Source organism: Falco naumanni, chromosome 1 (assembly GCF_017639655.2).
Source record: "Falco naumanni isolate bFalNau1 chromosome 1, bFalNau1.pat, whole genome shotgun sequence".
Classification (NCBI taxonomy): domain Eukaryota; kingdom Metazoa; phylum Chordata; class Aves; order Falconiformes; family Falconidae; genus Falco; species Falco naumanni.
Window position 1 is genome coordinate 61,581,969 of NC_054054.1, and position 18,931 is coordinate 61,600,899.

General features: G+C 39.0%; 1 protein-coding gene across 3 annotated transcripts in view; it reads right to left on the minus strand.

The window, feature by feature from the left end:
* Nucleotides 1–18,931, minus strand: part of MTMR7 (myotubularin related protein 7) — a 53,277-nt gene that overhangs the window by 5,255 nt on the left and 29,091 nt on the right. For 2 of the 3 annotated variants that reach the window (XM_040596456.1, XM_040596476.1), the window contains exons 6-13: nucleotides 18,208–18,342; nucleotides 13,025–13,157; nucleotides 8,204–8,313; nucleotides 6,098–6,223; nucleotides 5,290–5,339; nucleotides 3,412–3,612; nucleotides 2,095–2,235; nucleotides 114–240 (exon numbers count right to left, since the gene is read on the minus strand). In XM_040596456.1, coding sequence (XP_040452390.1) covers nucleotides 114–240; nucleotides 2,095–2,235; nucleotides 3,412–3,612; nucleotides 5,290–5,339; nucleotides 6,098–6,223; nucleotides 8,204–8,313; nucleotides 13,025–13,157; nucleotides 18,208–18,342 — 1,023 coding nt within the window. The remainder of the gene's footprint in view (nucleotides 1–113; nucleotides 241–2,094; nucleotides 2,236–3,411; nucleotides 3,613–5,289; nucleotides 5,340–6,097; nucleotides 6,224–8,203; nucleotides 8,314–13,024; nucleotides 13,158–18,207; nucleotides 18,343–18,931) is intronic. The other variant, XM_040596466.1, reaches the window with a different exon arrangement.

Genomic DNA, 18,931 nt, shown 5'->3' on the forward strand with positions numbered 1-18,931 from the left:
AACATCCTCATGGCAGAAAAGAATGTAGCATGTAGGGGACTCCACAGAGTACAGAGTTGGGTTTCAATTTACCATCAGTTGAGTCTGGGACATTGAGATCAAATGTTTATTACCTCTTGTAAGATCCCCAGCTCTTCTTCCAGCTGCTGAGTTTCTTCCTTCACTGCCATCAGGTAGTCAGTAACTGACTGTCGAGGATGCAGCCCCTTTTCAAAGCGGTTGTACATACCGCTCCAGAACCTGGAATTGACAGGCAGGTCAGCAGCTTTCTCATTTGGGGAGGTGGCCTCAGGAGACTGAAATACACACTTATTTTCTCTTCAGACACACATTTTCCTAAATGATCCATCCATGGATTATTTATCATTAGAGTGCATACACGTAAGTTCATTGAATATTTGGTAAGATTTATGGTTCATTTGCATTAACTCTGTCCTGAAGGTGCAACTCTATAGACTTACACAGCTTAAACAAATTCTGATACACAACGGAAAGAAAAGTGAATGCCCCTTTGACTTGGATCATGTGGCTGAGGGTGGTTCACCACTGAACACAAACTTCTGCTGTATTATTTTCTTGTCCTACGCTATGGGCTTTAGAGCAACGGTACCTATAGAGCAGCCAAGGTTGAAGACAGTTTTTTGCAATCCCAGTTCTCAGCTGTTGCTGAGCTTGCCATGAAATCAACCTTGAAATTCTGCATGCTTGTTTTTGTCTGGGGCTGGGGGGTGAGATGCAGCTAGTTAACAGGTTTTTTCACCCCTGTAGAGTTAAAAATTGGGAGTAAAAAACAGTATGGTGTCCTGTTCTCTTAAAATTTAAACTGACATTTTAAACTGGCCTATGGGAAAAGCATATACATTGGCAAGTTGTCTTCCTGTTCTATGGAATTATTTGACAAACCTTTAGTTAAACAGCTGAGTTGATTTTTCATTTTCAGGAGGAAAGTACTCAAACTGTAAGTCCATAGCTTACTCTAGCACTCCTGCTGTCTCCTATCTTTGTGGTAATACATGGCCGCGGCCAGACCCTGAGTATGTAACTAGTTGACCAGACAGGATAAGTAACCGAGAGACCCGCTGCCAGCTGCAGCTGTCCAGCCAAGTAGCTGGCAGATACTTCCAGAGCACATACATGCGCCTTGGTGGTTTATTATTCCTACCCCGTTAGTATACTATTTAAGTCACGTTCCCTCTTAAGTTTATAATTTGATAGCTCATGCTTGGAAACCTTTGTGCCCCCAAGTATTAACAGGATTACTCATCCGATGGAGGATCAGGACTTCTTTTATAAATCCCACTATCTTAAAGATTACAATTAATGACTGTTTTTAAATTGTTCTAAAGTGGATGTGACCTGGAATAGTAGAGGTGAAAGGATTCTATTTCTGTCATTCAGGATATTTATCGATTTTTTAACAGGTGCTTTTACTTGCAACTGGAAAACAAACTCATCAGTTTTACTTAAACACCAGTTTTCATGAATTTCTATTCAAGGTCTCCTTAAGTTTGTTAAGATTAATGGCACAATTAATTACTCAAGTCAGAATGAAAACAGTAACATTTCTAAAATTATGGTATTTTGTAACATTTTGAAAAAATTACCAAGTAAAATTCACTGTGTATACTTTGAGGTATAACAACATGGGAAAAGTCTGCTTTTGCTTTTACTAAACGCTTGTTTTAGCAATGAAACCATATGATTTCATGACATGCCCCTTGTTTTTTACACCAAATGATCCAAATGAATATCACAAAATCTTGGAGCGGAAGATGAAGCAACTTTACATTTAGAAACCACAGATGTGTACAGAACTGAAAGAGACATTTCTCAGTGGAAGAAATGAGTAACCATGAAATTAGGACACACAACTATCAATATAGCTTTAATCTTAAGCTTCTTTTCAGACTAATACGCTGTTGTGGAATGGCACAGAGGTGTTGACTGACTGTGAGCACACAAAGAACAAACACATCTGAGACTGATTTTATTCTCTGTAAGCTACTTTATGGAATGAGAAATACTTAAATACAAAGACATTCTGTTCTGTACTAACACATCCTACAATTCTCAGTAGCAAGTGATACCACCTACTTGTACAAGAAGTTGCATGGGGCCATCTGTGGGTGCAGGGTCCCTTGGGTTTGACTGTGGTCTGATCTGTACAAAGGATTCAGGTAATCGGCACGGTTCTTCCACAAGTGAGCCCACAGTGAATATGTTCGTTCTTGGATTCTGGGGGGGGGGTGGAAATAATAGAAATATAAATTCTCTACTACAATTCAGGTATAGCTAAAGCTTAGACGCAACATTCTAGTGCTCTGTACTACTCATTCGCAATCAGTTTTGTAATTCTTTAACAGAATTAGCCTGAAGTTATAAATGTAGAAAAAAACACAGACCCATATTCCTTTGTTGGTCACTTAAAGGCAAAATCCAATCAACTTCCCATAAAGCCAGAACAGCTGGAGAGAGGAGGTGGAGGGGAGGCTCCTTGGCGAGATGGGGAGGGTCGCTTCCATAAAACTGGTTTTCAGACCAATCTCTACACCAAGGGGATCCCTCCATCTGAAAGCACTCCTACACCATCGAGCTGCAATTTCTCATGGAATTAGGTCTTGAGATATGATGGCCTGTGAAGGTTTTGATTTTTAATGGACTATGGCACTGAGGTTGCCCTGCATCTGAGCAGTGAAAAGGACCAAATGGCAGCAGCAAGCAGTAACTCCCACCTTCCTCCCATTACTACTGGCGACACGGTCAGCTTGCACCAGAAAAGTGGTGGGTACCGTGATGTACCTGAAGAGCCAGGGCCCTAGGAACCAGACATGAACATCAGCACTGCCAGGAATTACATTAATTGTCTCTGTTTGGGCCTGAGGGCAGGTAGGTTAATTCATAATTGCTTTGGGGCCAGACAGCAGAGGGATAGTTTGCTGACTCAGTCCTAAGGAGGGCTACTAGACAAAAAGGCTGCTCGTAAGAAAGCATCCCAGAGATCAGGGCTACAGTGTCCTCGCGTGAGATCCAAAGATAACACAGAACAGCAGTGACTCTAAACTGAGAACTTATCTAAAGTATTAGAGCTACAGTGACAGCTTGCCTCGTGTGTTGTTAATGCTGCAATAAAAGCAGGGCCACAGCGCTGAAGGACTAATGCTCTTGTCAGTTTTCACTAATCCCTGTCATGTACACCGTGGATTACACTCCCAGCACAGCCACACTGCAGAGGATCAACTTTTTTTGGTATTAATCTGTGTGGCCAGAAGACAACAGCCAAGAAGCCTACACTGCACCCTGCGCCGTACAAAAGGCACGTACGTGTAGACTGGGAAATGCCTCGACTCTTCAATACACCGCCACCCACAGATCCCACACATAAATATGCGACTAAATAAAAGACTTCCATACTTCAGCTCTCTTCTCTCCTTTTGGCTGTTACACAGGAAATTCCCAAACTGGCAAGAATAGATATGATGCTGTATGTGGATGAGGAATCTCTCGTTGAATTCAAAGGCACAAGGTAACTGCTCCATTAATTGCCAAACACACTCAATGAACTGGTCAATAACAGGGGATATCTCCTTTGGATCTCCATCTAAATTGCCATACCTGAAACAAAACAAGATACATTCAGTTATAACCTGAAATCCTGTAGGAAATTAACACTAATGAAAACAAACCCCTTGCTTTTAGCGTGCAAGTTATATCGTAGGCATTAATTTCTAAAGTCTCAACCGCTAGTATTGTTTTACTTACAAAAACGATGCAAGATTCATGAAGTAGAATGAGGGCAGAATTTATCCAATACAAACAACAACAAAACCCCTTTTACTGGTGTCTTGCTGCCTTACAGCTACTAACATCTGGCTGCTGCTTAGCCATATGTTAATGCTATTAAGTTATACCACAGGAACAGAAGTTATTGTAAGAAAGGCTGCAATGACTTAATAGCAAAAATGTATCTTTGACAGTTTCTTAATGGCAGACCATTCCCAAAACCAGAAAACTGAGCAGGAGAGGAATAGCATAACCAGAAAACTTTTTCAGCTGCCCTCTCTTCGTGAAATTTTTAAAAAGTGGGAAGTGTTTACATGCTACTATAACTCAGGTGAACATCAAACTTTCTGTCTATAAAGATGTCCTGTGGAACCACTTACAATGAAGAAAGGAACCTGAAAATATAAACCACATAGTAGTAAAAAATATTTTATAAGTCTACATAACAGGAAAAAGCATTTTGAATTGATCTGCTTGTCTAGTGTGTGTGTACATATATATGTGCATATATATATCTATCTATATGTGTCAACAGAGTGGAATCCCAGGAACGCCTAAAATTGAAACTTCTAATTCTACTATGAGTATGCATCAAAGAAAATACAGCAATATGGAACTGCAAACCACAGCTATCCGTGGTGATTACATTGCATTATATCTTTCACCACTGATAATAACAGACATCTGAGAGTATCATATTAAATGTAGTAATTCCTGATGGAATTTCACAGGTGGTGTGGAGCTGCACAGGTTTCCTGAAAATTTTGTTGTGTTTTTTGAAACTAGAACAAATTTATATTCAAATCAAGCAATATGATGTAATTAAATACAAAACCTGATTTTTTTTACTTTTACAGAAACTAGAAGGAAATACAACAAAGAAAGAAAGCGTGGATATTTATCCATGTTTAAAGAAATGAAGTCTTCAAAGATTTTCATTATATTATAGCATTTATATAATGGATGTACAAAATAACTTGTCCAAATAGACGCCTTTCTGCTTTGCTTTACCTGATGTTTCTGAACATATTCTACTGGGTTTTTTAGAACAGAGTGAAATAGGAATGGCATATTTTATGTAATATATAACTCACAGACAAGCCTAAGATTAAGTACCATCCTGGAAGTTGTAGACTTTACTGAACAGAGACCTACATGAGGAGTCTTGGCACTACTGGAAGATCTGTTGGAGTCCAAAGCGATTTTGCAAGCCACATACACGCTACTTCTCTCTCACATGGATCTCTCCATGCTCATAGCAACTGCAAGACCAGCACTCAAGATTCCCAACACCAGTCTTGGAGTGGAATTACAAGAAAAAACTGATACAAAAATATTTCACTTTGATTTTTCCCATCAGCTCAATTATAGAATAGGAGAAAAGGGTATGGCGGTTTCCTGAGGGCATTCTGTTGATACGCTTGTAAAGCAACAAGGAAATAATATTGGAATGGCAGCAGATACTAACAACATAAAAACATCTATAGGAAAACCGTAGCACTGCCTTACCTGTGGTTAAATTTGTGACCAAAGGAAACCCAGTCTTTTTCAATCAACACCTAAAATGAGAATATTGCATTCAACGCTGTGGAGCAGAGCTGACACGTGTTGAAGCAGGCAGAAGAGTAGTGTAAACAAGCAGTATTGGAATCCCAGTTAATTCTCAGAATAAGCAGAAAAGTGACAAGCAAGAATGATGCAAGCAAGCAATATTAGAATAAGCAGAAAAATAATGAATGATTAGCACTGCCGCCAGCTCAAGGGAAAGTGGCACTCTTCATGGATGCAGATAGGATGCTGTTATTTCAGCACATCTTCAATTAGCTTGATTCATCATTTTCCAAAACAGAACCTAAAAACATCTCAAACATCTCTTTAACACATGACCAGTAACTAGATAAGCATTCCTAGATGCTTTACTAATGCTGATTTGCTTGGGAAAGGAACAGATTTTCCAACACAGCTGGTCATCGCAATCTAATATCTAGGGAGCACACACTACTGACACTCAAAACTTCACTGACCCTGAAAATGGAATACACAATCTTGCTTGCATGAAAGCTCCTTGGGCTGCAAGAAAGTTTCTTCGTCAAGGTTAGGGAAAAAAAAAAATAAATGGGTGCCCAACTGACCCCCATGTTTGATAACATTTCATACAGAAACTGGGAGACTGTAACTTGGATAAAAAAAAATCCCTTCCGACCAGAGAAAAAAAAAGGTATATTGAAGGAAAATTTCTTTTCCATTAAACCCAAAGATATTAACCTTAAATAATGCCATAATACTTTATTTACTCTGTGAAAAAGAACCTGCTTACCATGAATCCCTTCACAGTTCTGTAATACGGATCCAAAAGAAGGCTTGCTACAGAGCAAACCTGGGCTGTTCTATCCCAGCCATCAGAGCAGTGAACAAGCACACTCACACCTTCCTCAGCCACAGCCTAAGGATACAGAAAAAGTCAGAAATTTCACAAGCAGGGAGAAAAGCAGTGGTAAGAGAAGGACAGTGAGACGGTGCAATATAGAGAATATTAATTTGGGAACAGGGAAACCTTGTTCATTTTTGATTCTGCCGCAGAGTTCTTGAATTAAGCGGAGTGTATTCCTCTCCTTTGAAAGGGCTTCATCTCATCTCATCCCATCCCATCCCATACAATATGGTGGTTGCAGCCTCACCTGTTTATGCTCCGCTACTGGAGCATGTGGGATCCATTTCAATTAACACCCATCAATCTGTCAGAGCAGACAACTACCTAAAGCAGATTCAGATGCGGTGAATCTTCTAACTCACATAGCAGTAACAGAACAGCCATACTTGCAATATGGCTTGTAATTTCTCATCTTGATGGTAGTGTCAGTAACAGCAATGCCTGCTTCTGATGCCAGCAGTAGCACGGATATTGTTACAGCACGCTGCATTGCACGCTGATGACATACTTGTAAGGGTTTGTGGGGAAGCCTGTGGCAGTGGCAAACTTCCACATCTAATAAACAAGATTATAACAGTATCTTTAATGTAAATAACTGGGGAGAAAGGTTCCCATTTTATATATAAACACATAAAGAAGAGATATACAAAGTTCTCTGAAGTCTGGTGTTGCATTATTTTTGGAACTTGAGGGCTTTTTTTAAATTCTAAGGGTTTTGGCCTTTGTCATTTCTAAAGAGAACTGGATTTAGAATGCAGAGAAATAAAATAGGTTAGGAAAGATATTTCTTAGGAAAACAAACATTTAAGTTAAGTTTGGGCTTAATAGGGAACAAGGAATATTAATAAATTATCTGTTTACCTCAAGAGACAAGTAATTTCTACCAAAATAGAATCCCTGTGGGCAGCAGACCAACAACTGGGAACTGTACAAATAAGAACGGGTCAAAATGCATGTGTAAGGAGGCACAAGGCTAGCAAGCACATGGACAAAGGATAAATTTTTTTGGACAGTATTTTAAGACTAGCCACTGGGGAAAAGTTGGCAAGAGCTAATGTAAATGACCTGACTTCTATAAGCTAATTAAAGCTAGTAGGGCTGGGAGAAATAATAACATGTGCATTCATCCTACAGCTGCTTTTCTGGTAAGAAACTACAGTTGCCTGCTGAGCAGGAAGAAGCAAAGCAAGAGAAGCAGCTACTGAAGAGGGAAACCCATGAAGTTTTATCCATATAGTCATACATAGCAGTCATGTGAATAAAATGGTCTAGGAGAAATTGTAATACCAATCTCAAAAATAAAAACTGAAATAGTAAAAGGCAGAGCACAAGGAAGGGGGTAATAAAATCAAAACTACTGTTGGTAGATGACAAATACCTGCATTACTCTGGGTGGGATTAGGAGAAATAATTTCTCATCAAAGCCAACAACTGTTTTCTGAAACAGTTTTTGAGTATGTAAGAGTAGAAGCTTCTAGAGAGTTTGGGTGTGGTGATACACAGGAGTTAGTTCAGGGGGTGAATTTCGCTGGTCGCTGAATAACTCAGAGGGGATACCACAGCAGGCAATATTCCTATATGACAACGACCATGCAAAGAAGTAGTCCTCAAACAGAAATCCTCAACAAAGAAAACGTCCAGAAACCAGTTTAGGAGGCAGGGAAAATAGGGAAAGAAACAGTGACAATCACTGCTGGGGAGTAAAGATGGGACAATCAAACATCTTGTATAACAAGATACAGGCTAGTAGAGGCTTTAGTACATTTGAATTCTTCGGTGAAAAGAACAAACTTTTTTTTTTTTACCATATTAGCAAAATGTCCACATGACAGCATCTAGGAATCATCTCTCCTCGTGTATGAAAGCATTGCAAGATGGGTTTTTTCAGATACAACATAACTGAAGATAGCAGAAGTTACCCACAAATGGAATTTGGGCCTCACTTTCTGTATCTGGTTAGTCCAAGTTTTGGTCTCATTTTACACACTTTACCTTTGCAATGAAAATGCCAGCATCCATAATGGCTTTGATATGCTTCAGCCAGCCAGAATTTTCTAGGCCCCACAGAAAGTCACTCATTGAAGGTGATTTCAGCTCACAAACTGTAAAATAAATTACATCTGAAAAGTACAGTAATTGTAGTCCCTTAAGCTTTCACTGACTGTTGAATCTAGGAGTTATCTCTTCAGATAACCCCTGTATAAAACATTTGTCTTTTGAAAAGAATGGCTGCTTCACAGTCAAATTTTACCACTGAAAAAAAGTATAGATTTAAGAAATGGGGCTGGGTCAAATTTTACCCAACATGTTGATTTAAGTTAAAAAGAGAAGCTGTTACAAAGGCTTTTGCAATCAGTTTACCAAATACATCCTTCTGTGCAGCACAGATTTTCCAAAATTGTGTTGGGAGCAAAGTCTTCAAACCCCTGAGAGGATAACGAGGGCTTGGAAACAGAAAGCACACGATTTCTGCTGTCAGCCAGGCGCTGAACGGTGCCACCGCCTCTCGTCACCAGCCGCGTTCGCTGGTGACGCTCTGAGAGCAGGCCCACCAACCCCAGCCTCAGCATCCCCGCCGATGATGGTGTTTGAGTTAAAGCAATTCACTCAACAATTCTCCATCCCTGAATGAAACCTTACTAAAATTTCACTAGTAGTCAGAAAGTATTCTGATGGTGAGGAAAAGCCATTGTTCATCAAGGAAAATAATTTCCTGAAGACTTTCCAAGCTCTGTGCCATGTCTAAACAAAAAAATTAATTTCCCAGTTTTTACAACATTATTATTTCAGCATTTGTGACATCAGAGGGAAAAAAAGGCAATCAGAATCTAAACCATATACCTCAATTCAGCAGCAAAGAAAGTACAGCGTTTGGTGCAATCTGTTTTCAACAGTGAGATACTAAATTCACCCCATAAATAGACTATGCATGTATTTTGATCTATGTAGAATTATACTATCTTTTAAGTAAAAAAGATACTAACCAGTGAAACTCCTTCAAAGAATACAGTGAAAAATGTCACAGTTTTTACTGACTTAATGTATGATCTGTGAATTAACAATGTCTTAGTAGGTGTCTTGTCCTGTGGAAATCTTCTAAAAGACTCAGTTAATTATGGCCCTTATGACCAGTGGTGTAACTTTAGTTTCCTTCAGTGTAATAGGAATTTAATTTTACAAACTGAAATCAGAGTTTATACCGCATCTGAACGTATCTGACTGTCTTAACTCCATTTAATTCAGAGGCAAAATAGCCTAACGCGTCCATACAAAATTTTGCAATCTTTGTATATAGAGCCTCTTCCAGATGGTTATTTTAAAAGTAATTTTTGAAGGATATTTATAAAAATGCATAGGCAGCAGCACTGAGAACAAACAGCTTTTCACATGATTAATGCCCCTGTGCAGATGGAAGCATGACCAATTAGCAGATGAAGCTGCTGTCTCTGTTTACCAAAGCCCAAGGTAAGGCTGAAATAGTGCTTCGCTCATTCCCACTACCAAATTAGAGTCAATATTTACTGACTACTTCACTGAGCAAAGTTCAGACTGTCCTAAAGGCATACACTGTATATTTCACATGATTTTGGCTACCAATCTGGACCTTAATACTGAGTTCAATTATTACTTCAATCATGAGGCTTATCCTAAGGAGAAAAGGCATTTCCATCTCAGCAGAAAATGTACCAAAATCTTGGAGAAATAAGGTCTGATGCACCTGCTGGGTGAGCACAGGAAAATCAAGAGCCCTGGGGCAGAGCTCATAGCAATCCAGTGGTGCTCCCTTCCCCAGGAGGGGAGGAACAAACAAGACCTGGTGGAAACTGCCTCTTCCACCAGCAAACGTGCCAGAGGGGGATGCTGTACCGGTTCCCTATTTCTGGCAGGATGGCCGTAGGTAGAGGAAGGAGTAAATGCTGTGGGCCCAACCCTTATGCTCTCTTTCTGGATGATCCGTCACCGAAGTCCAAGGATCAGAGGGCTGCTCTTACATCAGCACCTACTGCTTCTGGTATGAGAGGAGGAGAAGCTCATATCTGCTGTTTAAATACAGACAGGAGCACCTGGGGTCATCATCTCAATGCACAATGAACGGGGGTCAAGTCTTGGTTGGCCCTGGATGTATGGCAAAGCTCACCCCATCACAAATGCCAAACAGCAGCCTCAGTCAGCCCTCGAATCTTTACTGAGAAAAGTCCTTGTCCAACATTTCCTTCTAATATTAAAAACTGTTTCAAGGAGGTTGTGTGCAGGATCAAAATTATCACAAGGATCTTCATATACACCTCTCTTTAAATGAAAAAAAAAAACAACCTCAAACCAAAAACCAACAAAAACCCAAACCCCAATACTTTACTAAAGTAATATGAGGCAGCAGAGAGAAAAGTAAAACGATTTTTTTTTTCCTGGCAGGAAATTCCAGCACGTTGAAATGCATTTTACTTCCAGAGTACAGTCAAATCTCAACATTCTTTGCATATTCTGAGAAAATTCTCACTATCCTACAAATGTAATCACTTCATAATGCTGATATATTTTGCCAAAATATATTATACAAGAGTAAATACATGTTAAATTTAAAATAAATAAAATTGCTAGAATTACTGTAAAATAAAAAAGCTGAAACCAATTTTTTTTACCTACTCAAATAACTTATTAACAGTATTATAAGTATGAATTAATTTCTTCAGCTTTTCCCTGCAGAAACATCATCGAAAAGAACACATTCCTAATATAAGTGCATTTTCCGATGGAAAACTGAATAGTTACTTTTTGTTCACCTTTCCTCAGCACTGGAAGTTATTTAAAATTATATATTGAAAATAATCTGCAGTCTCTCATGTGAAAAAGATTATCCAAACTTCACTTCTGCTTAATTCCAGTAAGTTAAATAAAATCGCCCTTGCACTCCTGCAACACATCCAACCCGTTATGTCTGGATGTCCTCTTTTCCATGATGCACGCTTTCAAGCAATAACACAACACACATTAAATTAAAATCAGTTTTCATCAGCCTCATTTTTCTTTCCAAAGGTTGTTATGTACCTTATAACATCTCACAACAGATCACGAGCAGCAGACATATTTTGTAATGTTTGTAATGTAACGCGATGCTTTACCTTATTCACCTAGATATGGTTGAGTACTCCTTGATAAAAAATTAAAGCCATGTTAAATATGTTATCAACATCCTTAACAGCCTTTTTGGTTCTGGTCCCCTTTGTATGTGCACATCAGGTAATAAATACCCATTTAAAGGCCACCAAAGAAACAGATGAAGGGACACTGATACCAATGGAAAAATAGAAAAACAATGCAGCACCTTACATGAGAAAACCCCTGCTTTTACACTGAAAGTCATAAGATTAAAAAAAGAAAAAGTACTTGAAAGCCTCAAGTGCTTGAAATCACAGATTTAACTTCTCTAATTTCTAATCATAACAGCCAGGTCACTAAATATGGGATTTCAACAAAGCAGATACAAAAACTATGGAAAAAACAGATGTTTTGAGCATATGGCTAAGTCACGCTTCCCAAGCAGCCTGAAGTGTTAAATGCTTTAGAAATCACTTTGTTACACGTCAGTTTGGGCCATGGGCCTGTCTCATGAAATCTGGCTCAAAAATAATACACAGCACTGTTCCATGCACCCAGGCTGGTTGTTTACCATTTTAACTTTGATGGTCCGAAGCCGAACAAATGAAGGGACAGGTTTACTCACCCAGCCTCTCTCCTAGCCAAACAGTTCTTTGCAGTGAACTAAAATTCTATTTTCCTTCCTGAGACCCTTAGACTAAGGAGTTAAGTACAAATACATCATGAAGGGAGTGTTTTATCTGCATCACACTTTACTGCTGGTTTTCATAAAGTGCTCTTATTGGAAAATAGAGCACAGATCTCCCATCATGGAAAATTTAAGCCCTTCTTAAATCTAAAATTCACATTTGCATACAGTTGATGGGAGACAGATGAAGAACAAAAGAGCTTGGGCAGAGCGTCAAATCAGGAATAGCTAGATGAAGACAGAAGGTGGTGATTCTATACATGAAAAAAACACAGACATTGTGGAGTGAGCACTATTTACTATTTGCCTATTAAAAATCAACAAGCTTTTGAGGGTCAAGGATGGCTTATTTATCCTTAACCTTCTCCCAGAAGGCCTCTAAACAGTACTATGCTCCAAATATTAAATGGCAGTAGAGATGTGCTGGTTTATACACTGCTAAGTATCTATAAAGAAATTATTATTAATTTCCATGGGATTATGAAGCTGCTGAACGGTTACACGTATTGACTGTGAGTTTCAATAAATGGACCTGATGAGACGTGCTCTGTAAAGGGCATGAATAACTTTCTATTAAAATTCACAGTCTAAAATGCACGACTACCTTACTGAACACATACAAGAATCAAACCATAGATTTTCTGAGCTTAAAAAAAATTCCCGTACTTTCAACTGGCATCAAAGCCAGCTATAAGTAATTTTTTTCATTAAACCATCAAAGTGGAAACTGCAACAGAAGATGTAGTAGCAGTAAGATGTATTGAAGTCAAATGAATTTTGTCATTAAAGTAAATGATATCTGGGTTTCACCTATGAAACAAGTGTTTGCACAATTAGGAAATCATCTCTAGTTGCGATGATGCTCCATTGCGCAAGCCCCATTAGCCAGCAGGCAGCTGCATGCAGCTGCAACAGGCAAAGATCTCTTTTCCTGGCTGTTTTCGCTGCAGCTGATTTCAGAGCAGTTATCCTGATTTGTATGACAGAAGGATCGAATCTTTCCTCTAGTTTTCAATAAACAGTATTACCTTCAAGCATTTTCTGCAGACTGTTTCTCATGACGTGGATGTTCTCAATGCCTATGAACTGAAACTTGATGTTCGAGTAGTTGTCTTCGTTTTCATATCCTTTCCCTGCTGCTCTGTTTGCTATTGCGTTGAGCTGAAAAAAATAGGGAAAACTGGACGAAAACCAGTAGCAAACAGATTCTTCTCAAAACAAAGCTTGTGGTCTACTGCAATACATCAGCGTGATTTAAGTCGGGCACAAATAGGAAGCATTTATCTTAGTATCAACACAGCAGGTTAGGAATCGGAAATCTGTTCACAGCCTATTGCAGAGCACTGGGTTGCTGATGCTCTGACCTCCATTTCACACACTTTGAACGAAACTTTGTTAGTGAGGTTAGACACAAAAAACACAGCTTATATAGGGCTCCCCTGCAAGAGCAGAGGTTTTAATTGGTGTCTAAAACGCTATTCTGATTTTATTTTTGACCAGCATTATGCTTACTAGCAGAGTATACCCAGGAGGTGGCAGTGTCTTATCTGCCATGCATACGTACACTGTAACGTTGCCCAAGTTACTGTGTTTTACTGCTCAAATAATCAAAAAGTTGATACAGTTTACTCCTTTGAAGCTTGGAACAATGAAGAGAGAGTTGGAGTAGTTTTTCGTAAGTGTATGGTATCTTGGCTTTAGTTCTGTAAGACCATAAAAGATTTAAACTGACAAAATTACCACAAATTTTTTCATCTGCAATGCAGCACTATCAAATATTTTGCTGTGTTTCAGAAAAAAATACATTCAGCTGGAAGCTGGAGTTTTCTCTTTGAATCTGTTACTTGCTTACTGGCATGGGAAAGTCACTAAATGCTTCTTTATTTCAGTTGTCCCAAGCATAAAATTATGGGATTTTTTAATGCTTATTTCCCCCCTTTTGAGATTCTGGGGGAAAAGAAAACTATCTGTCAAGGCCCTTATGCCAAATGTTGATTTCTGAGCTGAAAACTTGAGTGGATAGAAGTGAATTAAGTATTTTTACTTTATTACCCTAACTACTAGGTTTGGGTTTTTTAAATTTCCTATAGCAAAATCTCACTGTCCAATAGAAAGAAACTGTCTTTTTGCATGAAGTCCCTGCTCTTCTATGAAATGCACACTGTAAGGCTGGGGGAGCCTTTGAACTCCCTAAGAAATATGAAGGTGCCAGGAGGAACAAAGTGGCCCACATGGCAGAACCTCAGTATCTCCAAACACTTACCAGCTTCTGCGCAGGAAAGATCTAAGAATTAAGTAACCATGGATATTGCACATCCAGACTGGAGGGCACTAACAAAGCTTTTGTAGAGACTTTCTGAGGCATCAATTGGACAAAAAAGTGACTAATCTTCATCCCCGTGAGAGCCAATGCTCATGAAAAACCAAAACAAACTATGTCTTAGGCATTGCCTAGGGAACAAGAGGCTATGCAAGTAACTGTTTCCAGTTTATTTCCCAATATTACAGGCAGTGCTACTTATTTGCTGCTTCTGTGGTTGCTTCTGAAACTCACAATAATATACTTGAGTACTCATCTAGTGGTACCATAAGATACACAAGAATGCGTCCCTTCCTGATCTCTTCCACCCCAGACACACACACTCCTGATACTCAGTTTTAATTTGGAGCTGAACGCATTGCCGTTCAGTGAGCATCACCGACTGTCTGCTGCCAGCCTACCTCCAACTGAGATGAACAAGTCTATGTCATATGTCAAGATAGGTTTCCATAGACCAAACTTAATGTGTTAACTTTCAAAGGAAACAGCTAAAGACTAAAACTCTTTATGCCATATAACTTCATTTTAGATGCATAAACAGAGAGGCGAGACCACTTTTCCGTTCTGTTATTCTGTCCAATGTAATACGTGAAGATAGGAGACTTTTTCCCATATTCACACTTCCTAGCACATCCATTCCCATGATGAGAACTTGGCAATAGGAAAACACAGTTACGTTTGTGGACCACCATCAGGAATTGAAACATTGCATGAATTTCATGATAAAACAGAAGAAACCATACTCTAAGATAGGAACCTAGGCAAAACCCCAGCATTTTTCATTTACTGTTGTGGAAAACTCCCTTTAACTTGTAGTATGCTATTCAGGAAGAAGTGCTGGCATAAAAGAATTCTTGTCTATCAACTAGCAGCCTGCTAATGTTTTGACTATCAATGAACAATTAAAAAAAAAGACACAGCCTGTGAAGAGCATGTCCTTTAAGGACAGAGTCCTCAGTGGGACTTGCTAGAAAGATATAAATTATCTGTTGAATCCTGATATTTCTCTTTTGAAGTGGACGTCTGTGTTCTGGTATAAACAAAATGAAGCAGTCTCTCTCTGCAACAGCATATAGCTTCACAAAGAAAGATCTGTATGCCTGAGTTTAAGCCACCACAACCCCCTGAAACCCTAAATGAAAAAAAAAAAAAAAAAATCTAGCACCTAACTGACCTAGTCATCAGTACAAGAAATGTTGTTAACTGTCTCTACAGCAGAGCAATTTTATAACAGAAATCCTTTCTTTCTGAAATAGCCCTCTTTAAAAGTAAATAAATATCAGGTTAAATTTGCAAGACTTTCTGACACTCATTTATTCTAAATATTGTCAGTTGCCAAACTTTGCAGCTGCCACTAACATTTACTAACATGTTTTCCACATCACCTACCAAAATTCCATCTGTTGCTCTTAAAGTAGTTGTAAAGCACTCTAAATTGTGCCTGTCCTCGTTTAATCTCAGTGAATATGAGGATACAACCTCTACAGGGATAAGACCTCACTTGCCAGATTTCCTGGCATCTCCTTTAATATGGAGGATAACCGAGTCCCGTCTTGTTATAAAGAGTTATAGAACTAATTCGTTTTACTCATAAACAGTAAGTTTATATCAGCTTCTTCTGTAAACACATAGAGGAAGGAGAAAATTAAGACAGGCAGTAGTCTAAGTAAAACTCTGCATATGGTCATCCTGGTATGTTTAAATGAACTGGAAACAAAGCTTTCTTCTGCAGCCAGATCTTTGTTTTGAAAATTATCAAGCACAACAAGAGACAGCATAGGAAGAACACTTTGGAATGCTGAATTGAAGGGTCCATCAATATTCATAATCTTCTCAAGGAACCAGTTCTGATGAGAGAAGAGGCAGTTACTTTTTTTAGCCTCCTAGAGCAATGGGAAACCTTGCATCAGGCTTGGTATCTTACTTTTGCATTTGTTAAAGGTTCCCTGAGGAATGCCAGGAAGAGCTTGCACTGATACCTATCACTTCCTACATGTTCTAGATTTATATATGCATTAAGAGGTGCAAAACTGTAACAAGGCTGTATTTAGCACCTGGGATCACAGGAGCTTTAGTAAATCAGTCTGTTCTTGCAGCTCAGAGAGAGGTAGGAATCTGTGTATACACATTTCTTTACATCAAAATCTTTTTTTTCTAGAAAAGTCCAGTGAAAACAGTGTCTCCTGACTGGCTCCTGAAGAAGTCAGCGTTGCTGGAAATATGCCAACATTCACATCTGAACAAGCCCATTTCACTCTCTCCACTTAAAGTACAAGCTTTTTTCATTGCACACAGGAGGTGTCTCAAAGTCATTTACCAGAAAAGTTTACAGGATGAGACCTTCATGTTAACACCTTGAAAAACATTATTAACAGCCAAGTCAGTAAGTTGTAATAAATCCCATCAGTAAGTGACCTCCTTAATTAGGGCAGAGTACCAGTATCATCAGCCAGGAAACATTATGCTACGTTATGCTGTAACTATTATTACACACAGAAAACTGTTAAACAAGCATTATTTAGGCAGCTAGGTCTGCACTTCTTATCTAAAGCCTGTTCTGAACACAGTGGTACCAGTCCTTCCCTAGTGCTCATCACAATTTGCTTGCTTCAGGACGATGACACATCCTTGTCCTCCCAGTAAAAAAGAAGGAACTGAAGGTCAAAGTCACCAAATTATAAAGTGCGATGGGACATGCCAAGGCCCCGCTTTTCTGTCAACTGCCTCCCATGACAGCTGCGACTGCCCAACACTTTCTCACCAGCTCCAAGGTCACCAAGCAGACAGGTTCCTTGTTTCTGCCCCAGCTCTGCCAGGTTTGCCCTTCCTTACTCCATCCCTCATGTTTCTCAGCTTCACCCACATTGACCTTTCAGCCTCTGCCTCCTGATGTCACGATACTGAAACAGCTTCCTTGTTCCTTTTCCTCAGGCCTTTGTTCTTTCCCACGCTATAACAAACCTGTATCTATTAGGGATTTTGTGGAGATTTGCCCCTTTGGTTTCTTTTCTTCAGGTGCTTTGTTAACTTCAGCAAGGGAAGATACTGATAGCACAGGAACAAATCTCTGCTCCCACCTCCAGACACTGAAGCCCATCTATTCCTCATCACCTTGAGCTGTTTGCTAGCATGCCAGTTTGGGCACAAGGGGGTTTTTAGCTTCTCTTCCAGATTCTTACTGAGTTTCTGTGTTCGTGCACAGCATTATGTTTTTCTAAAGCTTTTATCTTTGCCAAGGATTTTTTATTGTATTGTATAAAAATATATAAATTATATTAATATAATTTGTATATAAAAATATAATGTATATTAATTATAGATATGGCATCTAAGATCAGTAGTTACCATATTTCTGAGTCTCTCTCAAAAACAAAAAAGTGCTGCAGACATTCAAAGAAGATCTCCTCAATTCTTGTAGCCTCAGTAAATGGTCTTTCCTTAGCCTTATGCAGAGGTTGTTGAGATTTTCCTACTTGCAGGAGAAATCTTGCATGGAAAATTTTAGTATAAGCAGGCAGAGGTTTGCAACATTACAAACAACTGTAAATACAGTTTTATAACGTGAATTATTTTTTGCTAGTAATATAGTTAGTGATAGCTCTGCTGTGTGTGGAAACGGTTACTATTACAAGTTATTTACTATGCTCTATCTTTACATTTTGTTAAGAACAAAAAAGATCAAAATCAGTGTAAATGAAACAACTCTAGAAGAGAGAAAAATGTGGGCAAGGCTCCTAGTTAAGACTCCCCTAATAAATTCTGATTTACCTGTGGAGTTACACAGGTGAAACTAAGACCAGAAGTATGGTCAGTCACTTAGACTGCGCACCTTCCCAAATGTATTCAGCCCAAACTCAGTCTGGCTATGTGTAAGAAATGTAATGTACTTACTTTGGGCCGAGTGTCAACAACATATATGAAATCACCTCCTGGATTTGCTTTTCTAATGGCCTGGAGCATCTGTTCATCCTCAAGGCATCGAGCGCTAAAGCCAGACAAAGGCTGGCTGCTTCTGCATATGGAGGCCTGCAGAAAAACAGACAAAGGAAAAACATCAGCAGAGTTATTAAGCAGAAATTATTTAGCATCCAGAAGCATTTACAAAAATAGTTCATTAGATGTTTTCATATGTGTACAGTTACATGGGAAGGACAGAGTGGTAAAAAGAATTACATGTTAGTAAATACCTTATTTTTAAAAGGCAAGGAAATATTAAAACAACACAATGCCATTGGCCCAAGTCTAGTCTCGAATCCAAGCTTTAAAGATATTTTAAATATAGTATTTCCCTAGTGTGGAGTAACACCTGAAAGGTGGTCTCTAGAGGATGTGGTGAGTACAACACTGTAATCAAAAAAACACTGATACAACACAAAGAATGGGTCCTTTTGCACTGCCATCCACACTTACCAGTTATGATACTGATTACACCCAACTTACACCAATGCATGCTTTACTTAACAGCCTGAAATCATGAGTCCAAGAAATAAAAATGCCTAACATGCAGCTGGATCACTGACAGTGGAGCATTTTAGCACTGTCTTTGGAGAAAGACCTTACTGCATGGGAAGTGGGTCAGGCAGCCTGACTCCTGGGGTACATTTATTAATCAGTG